The sequence below is a fragment of the Coccinella septempunctata genome, chromosome 8 (assembly GCF_907165205.1).
Source record: "Coccinella septempunctata chromosome 8, icCocSept1.1, whole genome shotgun sequence".
NCBI lineage: Eukaryota > Metazoa > Arthropoda > Insecta > Coleoptera > Coccinellidae > Coccinella > Coccinella septempunctata.
In genome coordinates, this window is record NC_058196.1 from 32,406,059 (window position 1) to 32,422,460 (window position 16,402).

The 16,402-nt window shown below is 41.0% G+C and overlaps 2 protein-coding genes across 2 annotated transcripts; one reads left to right on the plus strand and one right to left on the minus strand.

The window, feature by feature from the left end:
- LOC123319249 (KAT8 regulatory NSL complex subunit 1) lies at positions 1-12,349 on the minus strand. The gene is made up of 7 exons (XM_044906120.1): positions 10,200-12,349; positions 7,609-8,201; positions 2,898-3,101; positions 2,479-2,815; positions 2,333-2,414; positions 1,735-2,232; positions 1-278 (listed from the first exon to the last, which is right to left on the minus strand). Exons 1-7 carry the CDS (start codon positions 11,567-11,569, stop codon positions 81-83), a joined length of 3,282 nt encoding a protein of 1,093 aa, XP_044762055.1. The 5' UTR covers positions 11,570-12,349; the 3' UTR covers positions 1-80.
- Positions 12,350-13,298: 949 nt separating this feature from the next.
- LOC123319250 (DNA helicase MCM9-like) lies at positions 13,299-16,389 on the plus strand. The gene is made up of 8 exons (XM_044906122.1): positions 13,299-13,463; positions 13,519-13,775; positions 13,851-14,187; positions 14,301-14,517; positions 14,917-15,156; positions 15,208-15,354; positions 15,429-15,692; positions 15,744-16,389. Exons 1-8 carry the CDS (start codon positions 13,369-13,371, stop codon positions 16,350-16,352), a joined length of 2,166 nt encoding a protein of 721 aa, XP_044762057.1. The 5' UTR covers positions 13,299-13,368; the 3' UTR covers positions 16,353-16,389.
- The last annotated feature ends 13 nt before the right edge of the window (positions 16,390-16,402 follow it).

Genomic DNA, 16,402 nt, shown 5'->3' on the forward strand with positions numbered 1-16,402 from the left:
TTGGGGGGGGTGGTGGTGAGAAGGGTGGGGGGAAAAAAAGAAAATCGAACTCGTCATACCGAGACCCGATGACGTTTATCTTATCTTCTTTGACGCTCTCTGGACGTCCGCTCGACGTCGATCCATTCGGGATCGTTCGGATCCTCGTCGGCCAGCGCAGACTCCGTCGATTCGCTACCGGGCGATCCGACCTTCGAGTCGATGTAACCGCCTCCGACGCCGCCGGAAGCGCTGTCGCAATCTTCGTGCGTGTCTTGGGATTGGACGTTGGTTCTCAGCTAGAATAAGAAGAAAAAAAAAAGTAGAGAAACAGCGCGGTTGCACACTCGCAGGTATACAACTCCTCCGCGATTGTATGATATGGGCGTAATCCATGAAAACCGAGGCCAAAAAACCTACTTTTCGCTATCGACGAGTTCAATAGGTACTACACATCCCTATCTGTGATAGCCCCTAACTTCACCCCGCTCTGTGATCGCTGTCAACCTGACTTACGTCAAAAGTGACGTTAACTTATAAATCTCAGGCCCGTTTGCGCCAATAACACTTTAAAGGAGTCTTAACTAAGCCTCGTTTAAAGTTAAGGGACGCTTAATTTTATTCCCAGTTGCACGACTGTGGCTTAACATAATCTTAAGTAAGGGGCCCTTAAGTTTTTATATCTAGTGATATTTCAGTTTTTTATTTTGGTGCAACTTCATCCTAGTCCAATAAAGCCATTTCATTGGTTGGCTGGTTGCCGATGATCGTTGTCATTTCATTAACCTAACTTTATTGTCCTGTCAGTCAGTGTCAAGGATATTATTATAATATTATCGAAGAGTAACAACTTTTTGTTGTTGAATTAGCATTAATGTTGATAATGATAATGATTGTCAAATAAAAGGTACCTAAGTTTATATAAGTACAACACTTTCTTTGTAAGATCTTGTGTTAATTTGTTTTACTAATGTTGAAGAGGAACGTGAAGAAAATGTCCTTATTGCTCTTGTTAGTGCGAATACGCTGAATCATTGCCAAGCAAGTGGTGGTAATTTACGAAGGGCACTCAACTTCTCAACAGAAGAAAAGAGTTTGTTGCTAACTATAGTATGATTTGTGACACAAAATTGAAAATTGAAAGACTGATGGCATAACAATAAAGGCAAAAGCAAAGACTTGGTATTCAGTAATGAATTCATTCAATTTTCAAAATCCATCAAAAATGGGAAGTTCTGCAGCCAGTTCAACAAATTATTTTAGGTTAGAATCCCGGCCTTAAATACCTAAGTGGTCATTACAGGAGCGCTTAAATTTAAGGCTAGCTTTAGCCATTTAAATGTCACTTAACAGTTGGTGCAACGTAATTTAAGTTAGGAGTTCATTTTAAAGGTCACTTAACACTAAGTGCGTTTGGTGCAAACGGGTCTCAATCTGACAGCACAAAAGCTTTCCTTCAATTGATTCGCATGCTGTTTTGGTCGAGTGTGGCGTTTAGTGCATGTTCTTGGAAATAATGTTCTTTCTGACGTTAGATTAGAGTGATTAGAATATAAACTTTCTCAAAAATGCCTCTTTGCAGTCACTATAAAAAGCTTTGTGTGCCCCGCGGCAACGAACGGTCAGCTGATTTTGACGAAGTACCCCATTTTCTTCATCATAGACGACCTATACGTGCGCAACTCTCCGTTCTAATCCGACACGGTTCGTGGGCGTGCGCGACCTTCTTGCGCGAGAACCCGCCGGGATACTCACTTGCTGATGATCCTCCGGCATGCTCTTGACCATGTCGTCGTACACCTGATCGTCCAGGGGGAAGCACCTCCTCTCGAACGGCTGCACCTCCGGATGGTCGGGCGTGTTGCACCGGTTCTCCTCCCTGGCCGCCGCCTCCTTGTCCTTGGCGGCCGCGCCGACGCCCCGCGAGAACGTCCTCCTGCGCAGCACGCTGATCGACGGTATGTGGTGGGCGGGCGGCGCGGCCGGCTCGTCCTGCGCCGGCGTCGGCGGCGGGCTCGCCATCGGCGAGCCGCCGCCCCCGTCCTTCGGCGCCTCGTGGCCGTCGGCGGGATGCGGCGACATCGGATCGGGCGTGTTCGTGTCGCTCGATTCCGCCCGGCTGTCGGTGCGCTTGTGGGAGCGCGCGCGTCCGTAGCCGACCGGCACCTTGAGGTAGCTGAGGAACTTCTTGCGCTCGTCCTGCTCGCACTTGTCGTGACGGAGGATGACGGCCTCCTCGGACAGGTCCTCGGTCTGGAAGGAAGAGAAGATCGTTTTGTAGATCTGAGACTCAACAAATCATCGGTTTAAACCGACAAATAAACGCCTTATTTGATATAGAAAAGATTCTTACGTCGTTATCATCGTCCGCTTCCTTGATGGTACCGTTGTTCTTGTAATCATACTTGATGCACACGTCGTCAGCGATTCGCCACCTGAAATAAAAAAAAAACGTCGTTACTCGACTACCCTCACATAGATCGGCGTAAGGTATCTTACTTGGGCGTGAGGATCTCCTTGTACTGCAACTTCTCGACCCTGGTGGACGCGGCCACGCTGTACGGTATCACGATGTTGTCGATGTCGTAGGAATTGACCCTGTTCTTCTTGTTCAGGCCGCTTATGGTCTGCATGTGCAGCAGGGGCGACGAGCTGGGCGACTCGCCCGCGGATCGCGGAAACGCGCCGCTGTTGCTCAGCGATTCCACCTCGTCGTCCAGGCCGTCGTTGGACGATTGCATCTGGGAGGTTCGCACGCCCGCCGAGTGCAGCCTCTTCCTGCCGAGCCGGTTCAGGTGGCGGCTCGACTTTCGCCCGCGGATCTTGCTCTTGATCTCTGCAAGGAGAAGAAAAAAATAATGACTGGATATATTCCGAATTTCTCAAGCTTTTTTCGCATAATTCGTTATAATACTCACTGGCTGTTAGGGCGGATATCGTACTGGGCTTCAGCAACCTCCCGTACTTCTTTCGATGTTCCAATTTCTTCGAACGATGATCCAGCAAGGTCTTGTCCAACCTCTCGCCCTTGGCGTAGCCTTTCATGGTCTTCATTCGGACGCTCCTCTGCTGCCACTCCGGCATCTTCATGATGGCTTCCAAGTGCACACCCTCGGATACATCTGGACGAACAAAAGATTCGTTATAATAAGGATCTCGACCTCGGGACAACTGACGATTTTGAAAGAAGCTAAATAAACGAAACGACTTCCTCGACCGCGAACAAAAATGACCACTGGAAATTTCAAATCGAACAACTGTCAAATTTGTCATTTTCAAACTGACACTGCGGTAAAAGTGGTGGTTTTTAGGCCCGTTTGCACAAATCCCCCTTAAAATGAGTACTTGACTAAGCGTAGCTTAAAGTTAATGGACGCTTAATTTTATTTCCAGTTGCACGACTGTGGCTTAACAGAATCTTAAGTAAGGGGCCCTTAAGTTTTGATATCTAGTGATATTTCAGTTTTTTATTTTGGTGCAACTTCATCCTAGTCCAATAAAGCCATTTCATTGGTTGGCCGGTTGCCGATGATCGTTGTCATTTCATTAACCTAACTTTATTGTCCTGTCAGTCGGTGTCAAGGTTATTATTATAATATTATCAAAGAGTGACAACTTTTTGTTGCTGAATTAGCATTATTATTGACAATGAAATGGATTGTCAAATATGAGGTACTTGACGTTATTAGAAAAACCACAGCAGTTTATGTGTTCAACAAATTATTTTAGGTTAGAATCCCGCCCTCAAATACCTAAGTGGTCATTACAGGAGCGCCTAAATTTAAGACTAGCTTTAGCCATTTAAATATCACTTAACAGTTGGTAATTTAAGTTAAGGGTTCGTTTTAAGGGACACTTAACACTAAGTGCGTTTGGTGCAAACGGGTCTTAGAGGGCTAATATTTGACGGAAGCGGATCAGCATGTCGTAGCTTTATAAATTTCTAGTTCGAATTTGTATCTATCATCGGTGAATTCACCAGTTCATTCTATTATGATTCATAACTGTGAGGTGACCTTGAAGCGACGGGATTCTTGAATTGATGGAATTTAGCAATGTTGGAATGGAACTCTGCGATTTCGGGATCGATTGAAACGATATCCTCTTATCGCTTTCGCCGGTCGAAAGTGCGAATCCGCCGTGTAATTTACAGCTGCTTCTTACGAAAGATTGGCATTGTCGATGGAAATTGTCCGAACCATGTTGGCCTCATCCGCGTGCGTGGTACGTTTTGTGTTTGTCGAAAATTAAGGTTTAATTACCCACTTCGTGTTATCTCCATCCCGTACCATCTGCCATTATTGTTTCCGACCGTTTGTTATGTCTTGGTAGTTGCGATGTGGACTATGGTTCAAAGAACTCTCGTTTGTGTAATCTTCGATAGGATTGCGGCTAATTTGCATCACGTTTCCCGTTTAAACTACGGTCAAATGAGACCATACAGAGAAATATTTTCGATACTAGTTCAGATACCCTGTATATTGCGGCACATGACAGTTATCCTTCTTAGCAATTAATTGTTTCGATCGGTTGATACTCGGCCAGAGAAATGAATAGCTCTCATTCATAACTAACCGAAATAAAGTTACACATAACGATGAAATCGGGGAAAAGTATCTTTTCATGATCTCTATACGGCTAGCAGTAATAGGAAGCACTTGTTTATCGGGTCGACTCAGATTACATCAGATTCGAGTACGCAGCTTTAGATAATTCCATATACGAGAGTCGAGCTGAGGTCATTGTTTGATTGCAGATTCGAATTTTCGATGACACGCGGAAACGTTAGGAAAATCATGATGGTTCGTTATAGATATACGCAATATACGATACTCTACGAAGTCCAAAACCATAATGAAATGTATTTCCCAAATACCGAACCGACGCCGAAAGATACGCGGAATGACAGTTCTGAATTGGAATACGCCGGTAAATTTCTGACCGAGGGAAGACGGTCATGCAAACCTGGGAAATAAAATCGACGGAGTTCACGACACTTTGAAATATCGTGCGTCGATAAAAATCTGTTGGATTAAGTAAATCATGACCACGGCTAAATTACGGATCGATTCGATATAAAGGGCGCAAGATTTGAATAACGAACCATTATGGCTGTCAAAGTGACACATTGATTAGGTCGTGACAGAGGGGTAAACATGGAGGCTTAACCATAGAACAAAGCGTTTCGATTGTCGAAGGTCATCGGGGTACGATGGCCATAGAGTCCATGTACGGGCAAAATGGTTGTCAAAACGGAGGATTGCCAACCTGTCAAAGCGGTTGACAACCAGCCCTATCAAAATGGCGTCCACTTCATAACATTACAATGCTTTCCTAAACACGTATTCTATTGAATCTTACGTTAACGTTTTTCAGTTCCAATTACGTCCGACTGAACTTGGTCTACCCACCCTCGGCGCTCGCAAATACTCCCCAAATCGATAAAGGGGAATTGCCGTGATTCATAATACGACGGCCAACTTCCCAACGAAAAATTATGACTCCGCAAGGATGTCAAGTTGAAATCGTCAGATGTCAAACGTAAGTTTGGACGTCTGATAACGACGTAAATTTTGACGTTTCCCGGGGCGCTTTCGTATCTCGACAAAGACCACAGTGCGAAGTTCCGCAATTCTATCGTGGGCAAAAATAGAGTGGAAAACCTTCGGAATCGTACCCATATCGATGCGTGACGGACGTGGAGCGTTGGTACCATCCCGGCAACGCTCGGCGTCGTGATTCACCGGATAACGATCGTTCAAGACCGAGGTCGACAATCGCCGGCGGTTCATAGACGAACAGAAATAAAAATATAGAGAGAGAGAGATGGAGGGACAAAAATTCTTGAAATATTCGCGCCGAATTGAGATAACGCAACTATAATGCGAAAGATAAGCGAGCATACTCGACGAATGACCGATATCTGTTCGGTGTATCTTCTTGATCGATGCGACTACGACCAGGAACAGGGAGAGAGTTGAGAAAAACTGGCAAATTCATTGTTGATTTGAAAGCATCGCCAGATCGATATTTCACTATACGAGAGGACACTTGGCAGGCATACGCTAACGGAATATTTCATCAGATGTTTTGCATAAAGCTGATCGCCCAAATATCAATACTTTCTATTAACCCTTCCTCACGTAACTTTTGGTAGGCCAAAGAATTTCATAAATACCGAGGCCAAGAACACTACTCTTCGCTCTATGAGTCGCATCGGAACTATCCACCCCTGTCTGTGATCGGTTCTAACCTCACTCAACTGTCATTGATCTTAATTGAGAAACGTCAGTTAACTCTTGTCATCGTGATTTGTTTACAATCGCGTTAAGAAGTAAATCCAAAAAATTTAATTTTCTCTTCGGTCTCTTTTTCTGCATAGCTTCCTTAGCTTTTTACCTGGACACGCTCCGATTGGTCGACTTTCGTTTGATGTTGGGTTAGGTTAGATGAGGTTTGGTTAGGTAAGATGAGGTTTGGTTACGTTAGAAGAGGTTGGGTTAGGTTAGATGAGATTGGGTTAGGTTAGAAGAGGTTTTGACTAGGTTAGATGAGATTGGATGAGGTTTAGTTAGGATAGATGAGGTTGGGTTAGGTTAGAAGAGGTTTTGACTAGGTTAGATGAGATTGGATGAGGTTTAGTTAGGATAGATGAGGTTGGGTTAGGTTAGAAGAGGTTTTGACTAGGTTAGATGAGATTGGATGAGGTTTAGTTAGGATAGATGAGGTTGGGTTAGGTTAGAAGAGGTTTTGACTAGGTTAGATGAGATTGGATGGGGTTTAGTTAGGATAGATGAGGCTGGGTTAGGTTAGAAGAGGTTTTGACTAGGTTAGATGAGATTTAGTTAGGTAAGATGAGGTTGGGTTAGGTTAGAAGAGGTTTTGACTAGGTTAGATGAGATTGGATGAGGTTTAGTTAGGATAGATGAGGTTGGGTTAGGTTAGAAGAGGTTTTGACTAGGTTAGATGAGATTGGATGGGGTTTAGTTAGGATAGATGAGGCTGGGATAGGTTAGAAGAGGTTTTGACTAGGTTAGATGAGATTGGATGAGGTTTAGTTAGGATAGAGAAGGTTGGGTTAGGTTAGAAGAGGTTTTGACTAGGTTAGATGAGATTGGATGAGATTTAGTTAGGTAAGATGAGGTTGGGTTAGGTTAGAAGAGGTTTAGACTAGGTTAGATGAGATTGGATGGGGTTTAGTTAGGATAGATGAGGCTGGGTTAGGTTAGAAGAGGTTTTGACTAGGTAAGATGAGATTTAGTTAGGTAAGATGAGGTTGGGTTAGGTTAGAAGAGGTTTTGACTAGGTTAGATGAGATTGGATGAGGTTTAGTTAGGATAGATGAGGTTGGGTTAGGTTAGAAGAGGTTTTGACTAGGTAAGATGAGATTTAGTTAGGTAAGATGAGGTTGGGTTAGGTTAGAAGAGGTTTTGACTAGGTTAGATGAGATTGGATGAGGTTTAGTTAGGATAGATGAGGTTGGGTTAGGTTAGAAGAGGTTTTGACTAGGTTAGATGAGATTGGATGAGATTTACTTAGGATAGATGAGGTTGGGTTAGGTTAGAAGAGGTTTTGACTAGGCCGATCCGCTAGCGGCCAAAACGAACGGATCGAACCGTCGATACTCACCTTCAGTCGTCGACAACACCGGATGATAGGAGGGATCCAGAAGGGCCACCTTCTCGGGCGTGCTCAGCACCTCCGGCTGGTCGCGCGGATGCGTGGGATCCGCGCGACCCGTGCACAACGCGCAATGGGCGACCGGCACCGGACAGCCGCACCGCACCGTGCTCGGCCGCGCCGCCTTCTTCGAGATGACGTGCAGTCCGCCCGTCTGCAGCAACTTCCGCTTGCGGAAATTCACCAGTGGCCTAGTCCTCGCGCACTGATACTCGGTCGTCGTCGTGGAGGTAACGGTCGGATCGGCGGTCGTTGCGTCGTCGGACCGCGAAGGTTTGGAGGACGCGTCGGCCGACGTGGACGCGCCCGGCAGCTGTCCGCGATACCCGTTCAGGGCGGCCGGGGAGGCGGGCGGGCTCGCGGGACACACGGGATCGGGGCCGTCCAACGTCACCTTTCCCTTCGTGGAGCGTATCTGACGTTGGAGCTCCGTGTGCTGTCGGATCCGGTACTCCAGGTCCGATATCTGCACCTGCAGCCACGTCCAACGAGACGCTATCGCCGCCCGGTCCGTCGAGTACTTCCATAAGGCTCGTTTTTGTCTGGAAATGAACGGATTGATCAGTATAATGCAATCTAGGGTCATGTTGCCGAATGGCAACGTCATGTCGCCATCTGGCAACATCGTGTAACCGTTTGGCAACATGGTCTCCAAATGGCTACATAGCGAAAATAATCATTTCTGAAGTAACAGGAACATATTCTATCAAGAATAAGTGACCAATTTAAATATAGAAGTTATAAAAAGAGATTCAGAAGAGACGAATTCACAACTCTTTGCCTTACCGAGAAGAACGTTCATATATATAAAGAAAGGCTCAAAGTGCACTTATTTATTTACATCAGACATGCTTCGAAACAACATAGGTACATCTTGCCCTCTTCATTATTGCTTCTGAACTAAACCGTCGTTGCAGGCCGTCTATATTTGGCGTTTATGAGCCTAAATTATCCCGTTTTTTTTTGCGAATTTCCGTGATCTCTCTTCCGTCGTTCTGTCCCATTGTTCGCCGTGTCGACCGGTTTCCTTTCTCGACCGGACGGCGGAGACAACAACGCTTCGAAAGAGTAGGTACGCATGAATAATTCAACTATTTTCGTATGAACCGCACGGTTAGCAACGTCCTCGTTCTTCGACGCATTTTTTCCATAACGTCATCGTTAGAAGATCGGATGGGAATTTCGCAAACGCACCGTTTTTATGCGAATCTCTACAAGTAGGAATTGTTTTTCAGGGGAAATTGTATCGATCTCCCGGCTAATTGCTAATGTATACTCAGAGTAGTATTGATATTGATGGCCATTTTACGAAAAAGTATCGGAATCATCCCTCATAGAAACACAGAATAAATTTGACAGCATTACCATGACCACGCCCACGATAAAAGTCCTCAATTAAAGTTTAAATAACTAGCAATCGCATGATGCGGCTTGTGTTTTTAAAACCGTCAACATTGGAAGTTGGAGGTCAATAAGAATAGTTTTCTTGTTCCTAAACGTTGAAACAAGCATCATAGAAATTTACCTGACATTCGACAAAGAACATTCTGTGTTTATCAATGATACATAGAACATTTTAGTTAGCTTTAAATTATTCTGTGATGCTATCATAGAATCGACCCCCCCTACAAGGTCACGAAGAGAGTTGAGAAAAAAGAAAAAGAAAAAAAATCTTGAAGCAGACTCTTGTTTCAAGATGGTTGATGTTCTGTCTCTGTGCTTGTGCTATTCTGTGGTGATGACTAAATTGTCATTTCTTTGTTTCCGATTTCGCGGAAATCAGAGGAGAAAGCTCTCATTTATATCGAATTACGATAGAGGTCAATGTGATTAGCATTTTTATATACGTATTTTCGATTTGCGAATAATACGAAGTTACAATTTAGGCACCACGTTTAGGAACACATGATCAACCTTCAAAATTTCATATTTGCTAGACCAAGAATGATTTTTTAACACTCCTTCTGCATCGATTGAGAGTTTTCTCATAGCACGACAAAGTGAAAGTTGCGGGATATTGAATGTTTTATATTACAATGGCAAAAACCTGAAGGGAACCAGGAAAAAGGGTCACGTTAAGCGATACAGTATCTGTGCAAATATAAAAGCGATTGTACGAAATGAAATTTAGACCGGATCATGTAATTACGTCATACCTCCACCTACGAGGGTTTTCCAATAAATCAACTCCTCATAAGTATGTTCGATTGAAAGTATATGAGCAAATATCGATCATAACATAACATAACAATCTATTTCAACACGAGTACATAGTTATTGATGAACTCGACTGAAACAGTAGAAATCTGACTCAAACCATTTTCCTTTTTTTCTCCAGTTTGCATAAAATACTACTATTAGCCAATTTAATTTCGAAAAAATGAGATATATGTGATCAACTTTGAACTACGAAGATAATTATTCAGAACCTAAACACTACTTCAAGGTCTCTGTAAAGACCACGTAAATTCGAAGATAATCATTGCTTAGAGAGCATCCCACTACCGAAGAAAATAATTAGTAAAATGATGAGTACTTACATGCTAAGATACTGCTGATGCTGATTGTTATAATTCTGAAATTCATCACAACTTTCACCACCAGAACTACTGTCTGTTGCTTCAGAATCAATTTCTGACTGCACAATCCGTAACTGAGATTTGAGTGTACCCGAAACTTTTTGCAGTTCCTGTTTATGTTCAGGTGTCCATGGGGGAATCGCAACCAGACCAGATACACTTGTCCGAAACGTTGCCGGTTCAATGGATCCCGAGCCAAAATACTTGGGAACTTGTTTCTGTCTTGCTGCTGAGTTAGCTTGAATAACTGAAGATGCTTCCAATTTCCTCACTAAAACCTTCGCAGAACTTTGAGACATCGGCTTGATCACCTTTTCCAACGGCGTTTCTGATAATGGCAAAGGGAGAGAAGCATTTGGCGTTGATGAAATATCTAATGAATTGATGTTTTCCTGTACAGTAGTATCTTTCAACCTTTTCAACGAACGTTGAACATGTTCGAAGACACCAGCTATTTCTCCACTCACATGCTGTCCCATTATTCGAGATTGAACCTTTAAAACACGTCTCTTCAAGAAGTCTAGTCTTCTTTGAACTTCAATTTGTTTTTTCTGAGCTTCCGCTATCAACTCCTTTGTCTGCAATTCTTTAATGCTTTCTGATGTTTCACAATCTTGTTGATCTTCTATAGACATATTCATCATATCAACATCATTCAGAAGTTGTTTTTCAAAGGACAATAAGCTAGAAGCCAAATCACGAGCCAAGTCTCCGGCAGAAATGGGAAAGTCTTCATCGTTCAAACTAGTTGCCACAGAGCCTAATCTATCACTTCCACCTTCCATTGATGTTATAACTTGCATTATATCGTCGACATTTGTTGGTATTTCACCCCCGGAACAGTCATTTGGAGGTAACTCTGAACTCAGGTTATGCAGAAACTGCTCAACGTCATTTGAAACATTTTTTGTTTTATGCAACATTGTAACAGTCTCTAAATCCATATTTTGAATGCCCATTTTGTCTTCTTGGTCGCCCATAGATGGTGAGCTATTATTCATTATATTCAATGTAAGTTTTGTACAATTTTCCGAGGCTTCTTCTAAAATTTCCGAATTTCTTCGACTTAGAGCTTTTTTTGGTTCAAAGTTATCATATATCTTACACCCATTCTCTATACCATTAAACTTGATACTCTTATCATCCTCGTCAAAATACTTGCTATGCTTGTCCAAGCAGAAAGTATTCTTCTCCTCTAAGTTGTTTATTGGGGTTGCCAACTGAAAATGATTTTTGGGGGCCAGCTTAAAATTTTGCGATTCTGTTGTCTCGGTTAAGGCTGGGGCCATGACCACCTCGGAACGCCTCACCGAGGCTGTACGCAATCCCATTCATCCAGTGTTTATGAAAAACTCTTTCATGTCACAAACAAATGTATGTTATTAAAAAAAGCAGAGTAACTTGATCACTATCCTATTAATATGTTCATGAAACGCGTTTATTAACAGCTGTGGTAAGTTGGCCACTATTCACGAATTTCTCGTTATGATTCCCGGTTTTTTTCCTTTTAAAAATGTACAGTTTGCAATTAGTTCCTCACAAGTCGATGTAATTTGGAATGTGTTTATCCTTTTCCATTCAACGAATATAAACAAAACGTCCTTTCGAAATAAATATGATACACTTATTTCACACGTGATTAAAGGAGTGTAATTCCATTTCTTATAGACGTAGTTTATACCCAGTTCATCCGAGCAAACTTAGCGGAAACGCACCTCACAACATTACACCACTCATTTCTTCCTTCTAGTCATGCACTGACCGGCAATTTATTGATCAGCAAGTCACGCATAATCAACAGTTCACACTTTCATCACTTTTATATATCAATTTTGCCAACGAACCAATTTTTCACGTAATTTTTTCAACAACAATGGCGCCCGACGAGGCAAACAGCCAAACAACGCACTTCCATTTGTCTAGTAACGAACCAGTAAAAGGAACGAACGACGACCGCGGCGCCAAACAGAGCAAACGTTAACACAGAGCAGCCAAGGCCTATTTACTACATCGCCCAATTCAAACTCTGCAAACTTGAAATTGCTAATTAATAACTGAGTTGATGAAACAGTAATCGCAATCGACAATTTCCAATTGATTTTTGAAAGAAATGTTTTTCAAAAAGCTTCGCGCTAAAACGGAAACAATTTAGTTTTGGTTGCTCAGGAAACGCAGCCATAGAAAGCGCGGTAAATTTGAATGTTTTTCCGTAGAATGGATTATTGATGAGTTACAGTCTGTAAAACTCAACCGATATGTTTTTGGTGATACAAATTGATGGTGAATTGATTGGCATATTCCACTTTACCTTTTTTAACACTAATACATAACTGTATTACAAAATATTCGTTCGAAAAAGATAAGAATTTTTTTGGAATTCAATTTGTGGCTTAGCCATTGATTGATTCAATCATATTCACTTTCGCAATAGGAGTTAGCTGAGGAATCATTCCAAATTACAAATAACTTATAAATGTACAGAAACGTAGTAGAGTACGAAAACTTGCCAAAGTTAGTATTTGAAGAAAAGTGTCACATATAGTGTCTCTATATGAGCAGAGACTCACCTTAGTAATTGTGGTTGAGTAAGGATCAATATTCCAAGATAATACACTTCTTACATTCAGAAATTAATATAAATATATTTTGAAATAAATTCTTAAATTGTCAACACAAGTCAACAGATTCACAACTGACAGCAAAGGGCAGAATGTCTAAAACACAGAAGTGAAAAATTTTGTAACTATTTTTTATTGATAATAATTTAGCAAATGTTGCTGATAGCTCAACAATTTTATTTTAATCGTGATAAATAACAACATTCGTTGTTTTCCTATTAATCCAACGCTGAAATGTAAAATATAAAGATATGATTTCTTATTGATTTTCGATTCAATGTCGTTCATCTAATGGGAAATATATTTGTAGTAATAAAGTTTTCATTTCAAGTGTTCGATTTTTCATTTTCTTGAGGAAATTTCGAAAAGTAACAATTTTCATAGTTGTGGAATTAGTTCCATAAATTTTCTGAAGTAGGTCTTACAACTAATGATTTTTAGCGGGAAAAATATTCATATTCATTCAAAAGCAAAAACTTATGGAATAGATTAATTTCAAATAATTATCAAAAATGTGTGATCAATTTTTGATTTCACATCACAAAAATGAAATCTATGATATTCTGAAAAATGTCAACGATAATCATCATTTCTCAATAAATATAAAGTAATCCTACTCTAGCCTAGTTATTTTCCACAAATAATAATCATTTAATTTCCAGTTTCATAGTCTTGTTTGATAATGATCCTAGCCTAGGAAATAGAGTTCTAAAAGAAGCTGACACCACTTTAGAAGAATTGAATAAAGGGGCTCAGCATGCTCAAAGCATCTTGATTTCGGAGTTAGCAAACAATGGAATAAGTGCATCCACTAAAAATAATGTTCATTGTCGCGTCTACGGCTTACCTATTTGTCCTGAACTTCACAGAAACTTATTCCCTAAAAACTGCGATGCAAATAAATTTTTACAAATTTCAGGTATACTATTCTTCAATAGTTCCCAAGTACGACATGACTTGCCTACCTGATGCATGCCATTATTGATTTTTTCAGGAACTGTGGTCCGTATTTCAGCTTCAAAATTATTAGAATTCAAAAGGGAATATGTCTGCACTAAATGCAAATATAAATCAATGTGCTATGCTGAATACGATAAAAAAAATATTATATTCCCTCCTAAACAATGTACGAATCCAGAAGGAGACTGTAATAGTACAAATTTGATCAGTAAAGATGAACTGCAGTCTCAGTTTTGCAAGGATTATCAAGAAATCAAGATACAAGAACAAGTATCACAGCTTGGATTTGGTACAATGCCAAGTTCTATGTGGGTTACCCTTGAGAACGACTTGGTGGATTCGTGTAAACCTGGAGATAATATCACAATATGGTGAATCCCAATGTATAATATAAAATTAGAAAAATATGTGCTTATTTTGTTTTTCCAAAAATTCACTGAATAAAAAAGGTATTTCTGAGGAAATAATTTCAATTGACTTTCAGTGGTATCGTTAAAAGAAGATGGTCCCCTTTTTTAGTAGGAAGAAAGATTGATATTGAGCTCGCAATCAAAGCAAATCATATTCAAATTAATAATACATGTGGCCTACCAAATTTAGTAACACCAGAAATCAAGGAATTGTTTAGCCAGTTTTGGGAAACATACAAAAATATTCCTGTGATTGGAAGGGATATAATCCTGAAGTCATTTTGTCCCCAGGTAAGCACCAATGCTAATCCTTTTCAAAATGGAATGTATTCACTAGTAAATTCCATTACTTCTCAATAACATCTTCATTCTGGAAAGTATTACTGAATTGAAATATCAATTTCCGAGAGCTACTATATGTGAGCTATCTTACTTAAATTCTCAGGAACTGGCTGGAAGATTTTGATAATTCTTTCAGCTCTGTAATGAGGGTATATTGAAGAGTGTTTTAAATGCATATTCTGTTGAAACAGAACTTTATGGGGCCCACCAACTCAAATACCGATTATAACAAAAACTGTCTGAAATGCATTTCTACTTTAAAACACTAAAAAAGCAGTTTTTTTGAAAATTTGCATAATAATCACTACCGAGGAACCCTCATCTACATTCTACATGACCATGTTACAGATATTTGGTCTCCACATTGTAAAATTAGCCATCGCTGTAGTGTTAGCTGGTGGCAGTCCTGCTAATCAAGATTCTTCGACTGGTGTTAGAACAAGATCAGAACCTCATTTGTTATTGGTAGGTGACCCCGGTACAGGCAAATCCCAGCTTCTTAGATTCGCCTCAAAAGTTGTTCCTAGGTCAGTTTTAACCACTGGAGTGGTCTCGACAGCTGCCGGCTTGACTGTTACTGCAATGATGGTGAATACGATTTTGAAGTGGAGTTACTTGATAATTTCCTATTTATTTTAGGAGGATGGAGAGTGGCAGTTGGAAGGTGGAGCTCTGGTTTTAGCCGATGGTGGTATATGTTGTATAGACGAATTTAATTCGATGAAAGAGCATGACAGGACGAGCATTCACGAAGCTATGGAACAACAGACTATAAGTGTGGCTAAGGTTATTTAAAACACTTTGTGGTTCATCTCCAAGCTTTCAGTCCATAATCCTCATTTTCGTATGTTCTCTTTTAGGCTAGTATAGTGTGCAAACTCAGCACGAGATGTTCTATTTTGGCAGCGACGAATCCAAAAGGAAATATAGACCCTTTGCAACCTTTATGCATGAATTTGGCCCTAGCAACTCCACTACTCAGCCGTTTCGATTTGATATTATTGATTAGGGATACCGTTCAAGAGGAATGGGATTCTCTAGTGGCCGATTACATTCTGAAAGATCCCAAAGAAAACACTTCCAAATTCACGAAAAGTGAAGAGTGGAGTTTGGAAATGCTACAGGTTCACTTTCCAACTGAGAAGAATCCAAATGTTTGACTGAAATCTTTTCAGGCTTACTTCACGATCATCAAAAAGATCCATCCGCCACTGACGGAAGAAGCCAACAGAATATTGGCCAGTTATTACCAACTCCAAAGGAGACAAAGCAGTCGGAACAAATCCAGAACCACGGTGAGACTGTTGGACAGTCTGATCAGACTGTCGCAGGGACATGCTCGGTTGTTGTTTCACGAGACAGTTGAGGTTGTCGATGCCTTAACGGCTGTGGTTTTGGTCGAGATAGGAATGGGTTATCAGGAAGATTCCGTTTTGAATTTGAACATAAACGTTCACAGCAGTTTCCCGGACGATTCGGTTGAGAATTACGTGGAATTATTGAGAAACGTACTCGATAAGTTGAATTTAAGCGATATTCTCGATCAAGAGATGGGTTTAATACAGTCCCGAATCAATTTGTTAGGTTTCGGGAGTAACGTTAGGGCCGAATCAAAGTATTTTCATGATAGGCAGAACAAAGATAATGTAGAAATTGGCAAAACAAATATTCGGGAAGATGAAAATGTACACAACGCTGATAGTGAACCACAAGTAAATCCTGAAATGGAAAGAAGTATATTTCAAGATGAAAATGGAATAGATGATTTAGATTTGAATATTTGATGTTACTAAATAATTTAATAAATTTGGAATACCTTCATGCAAGTTTTTTT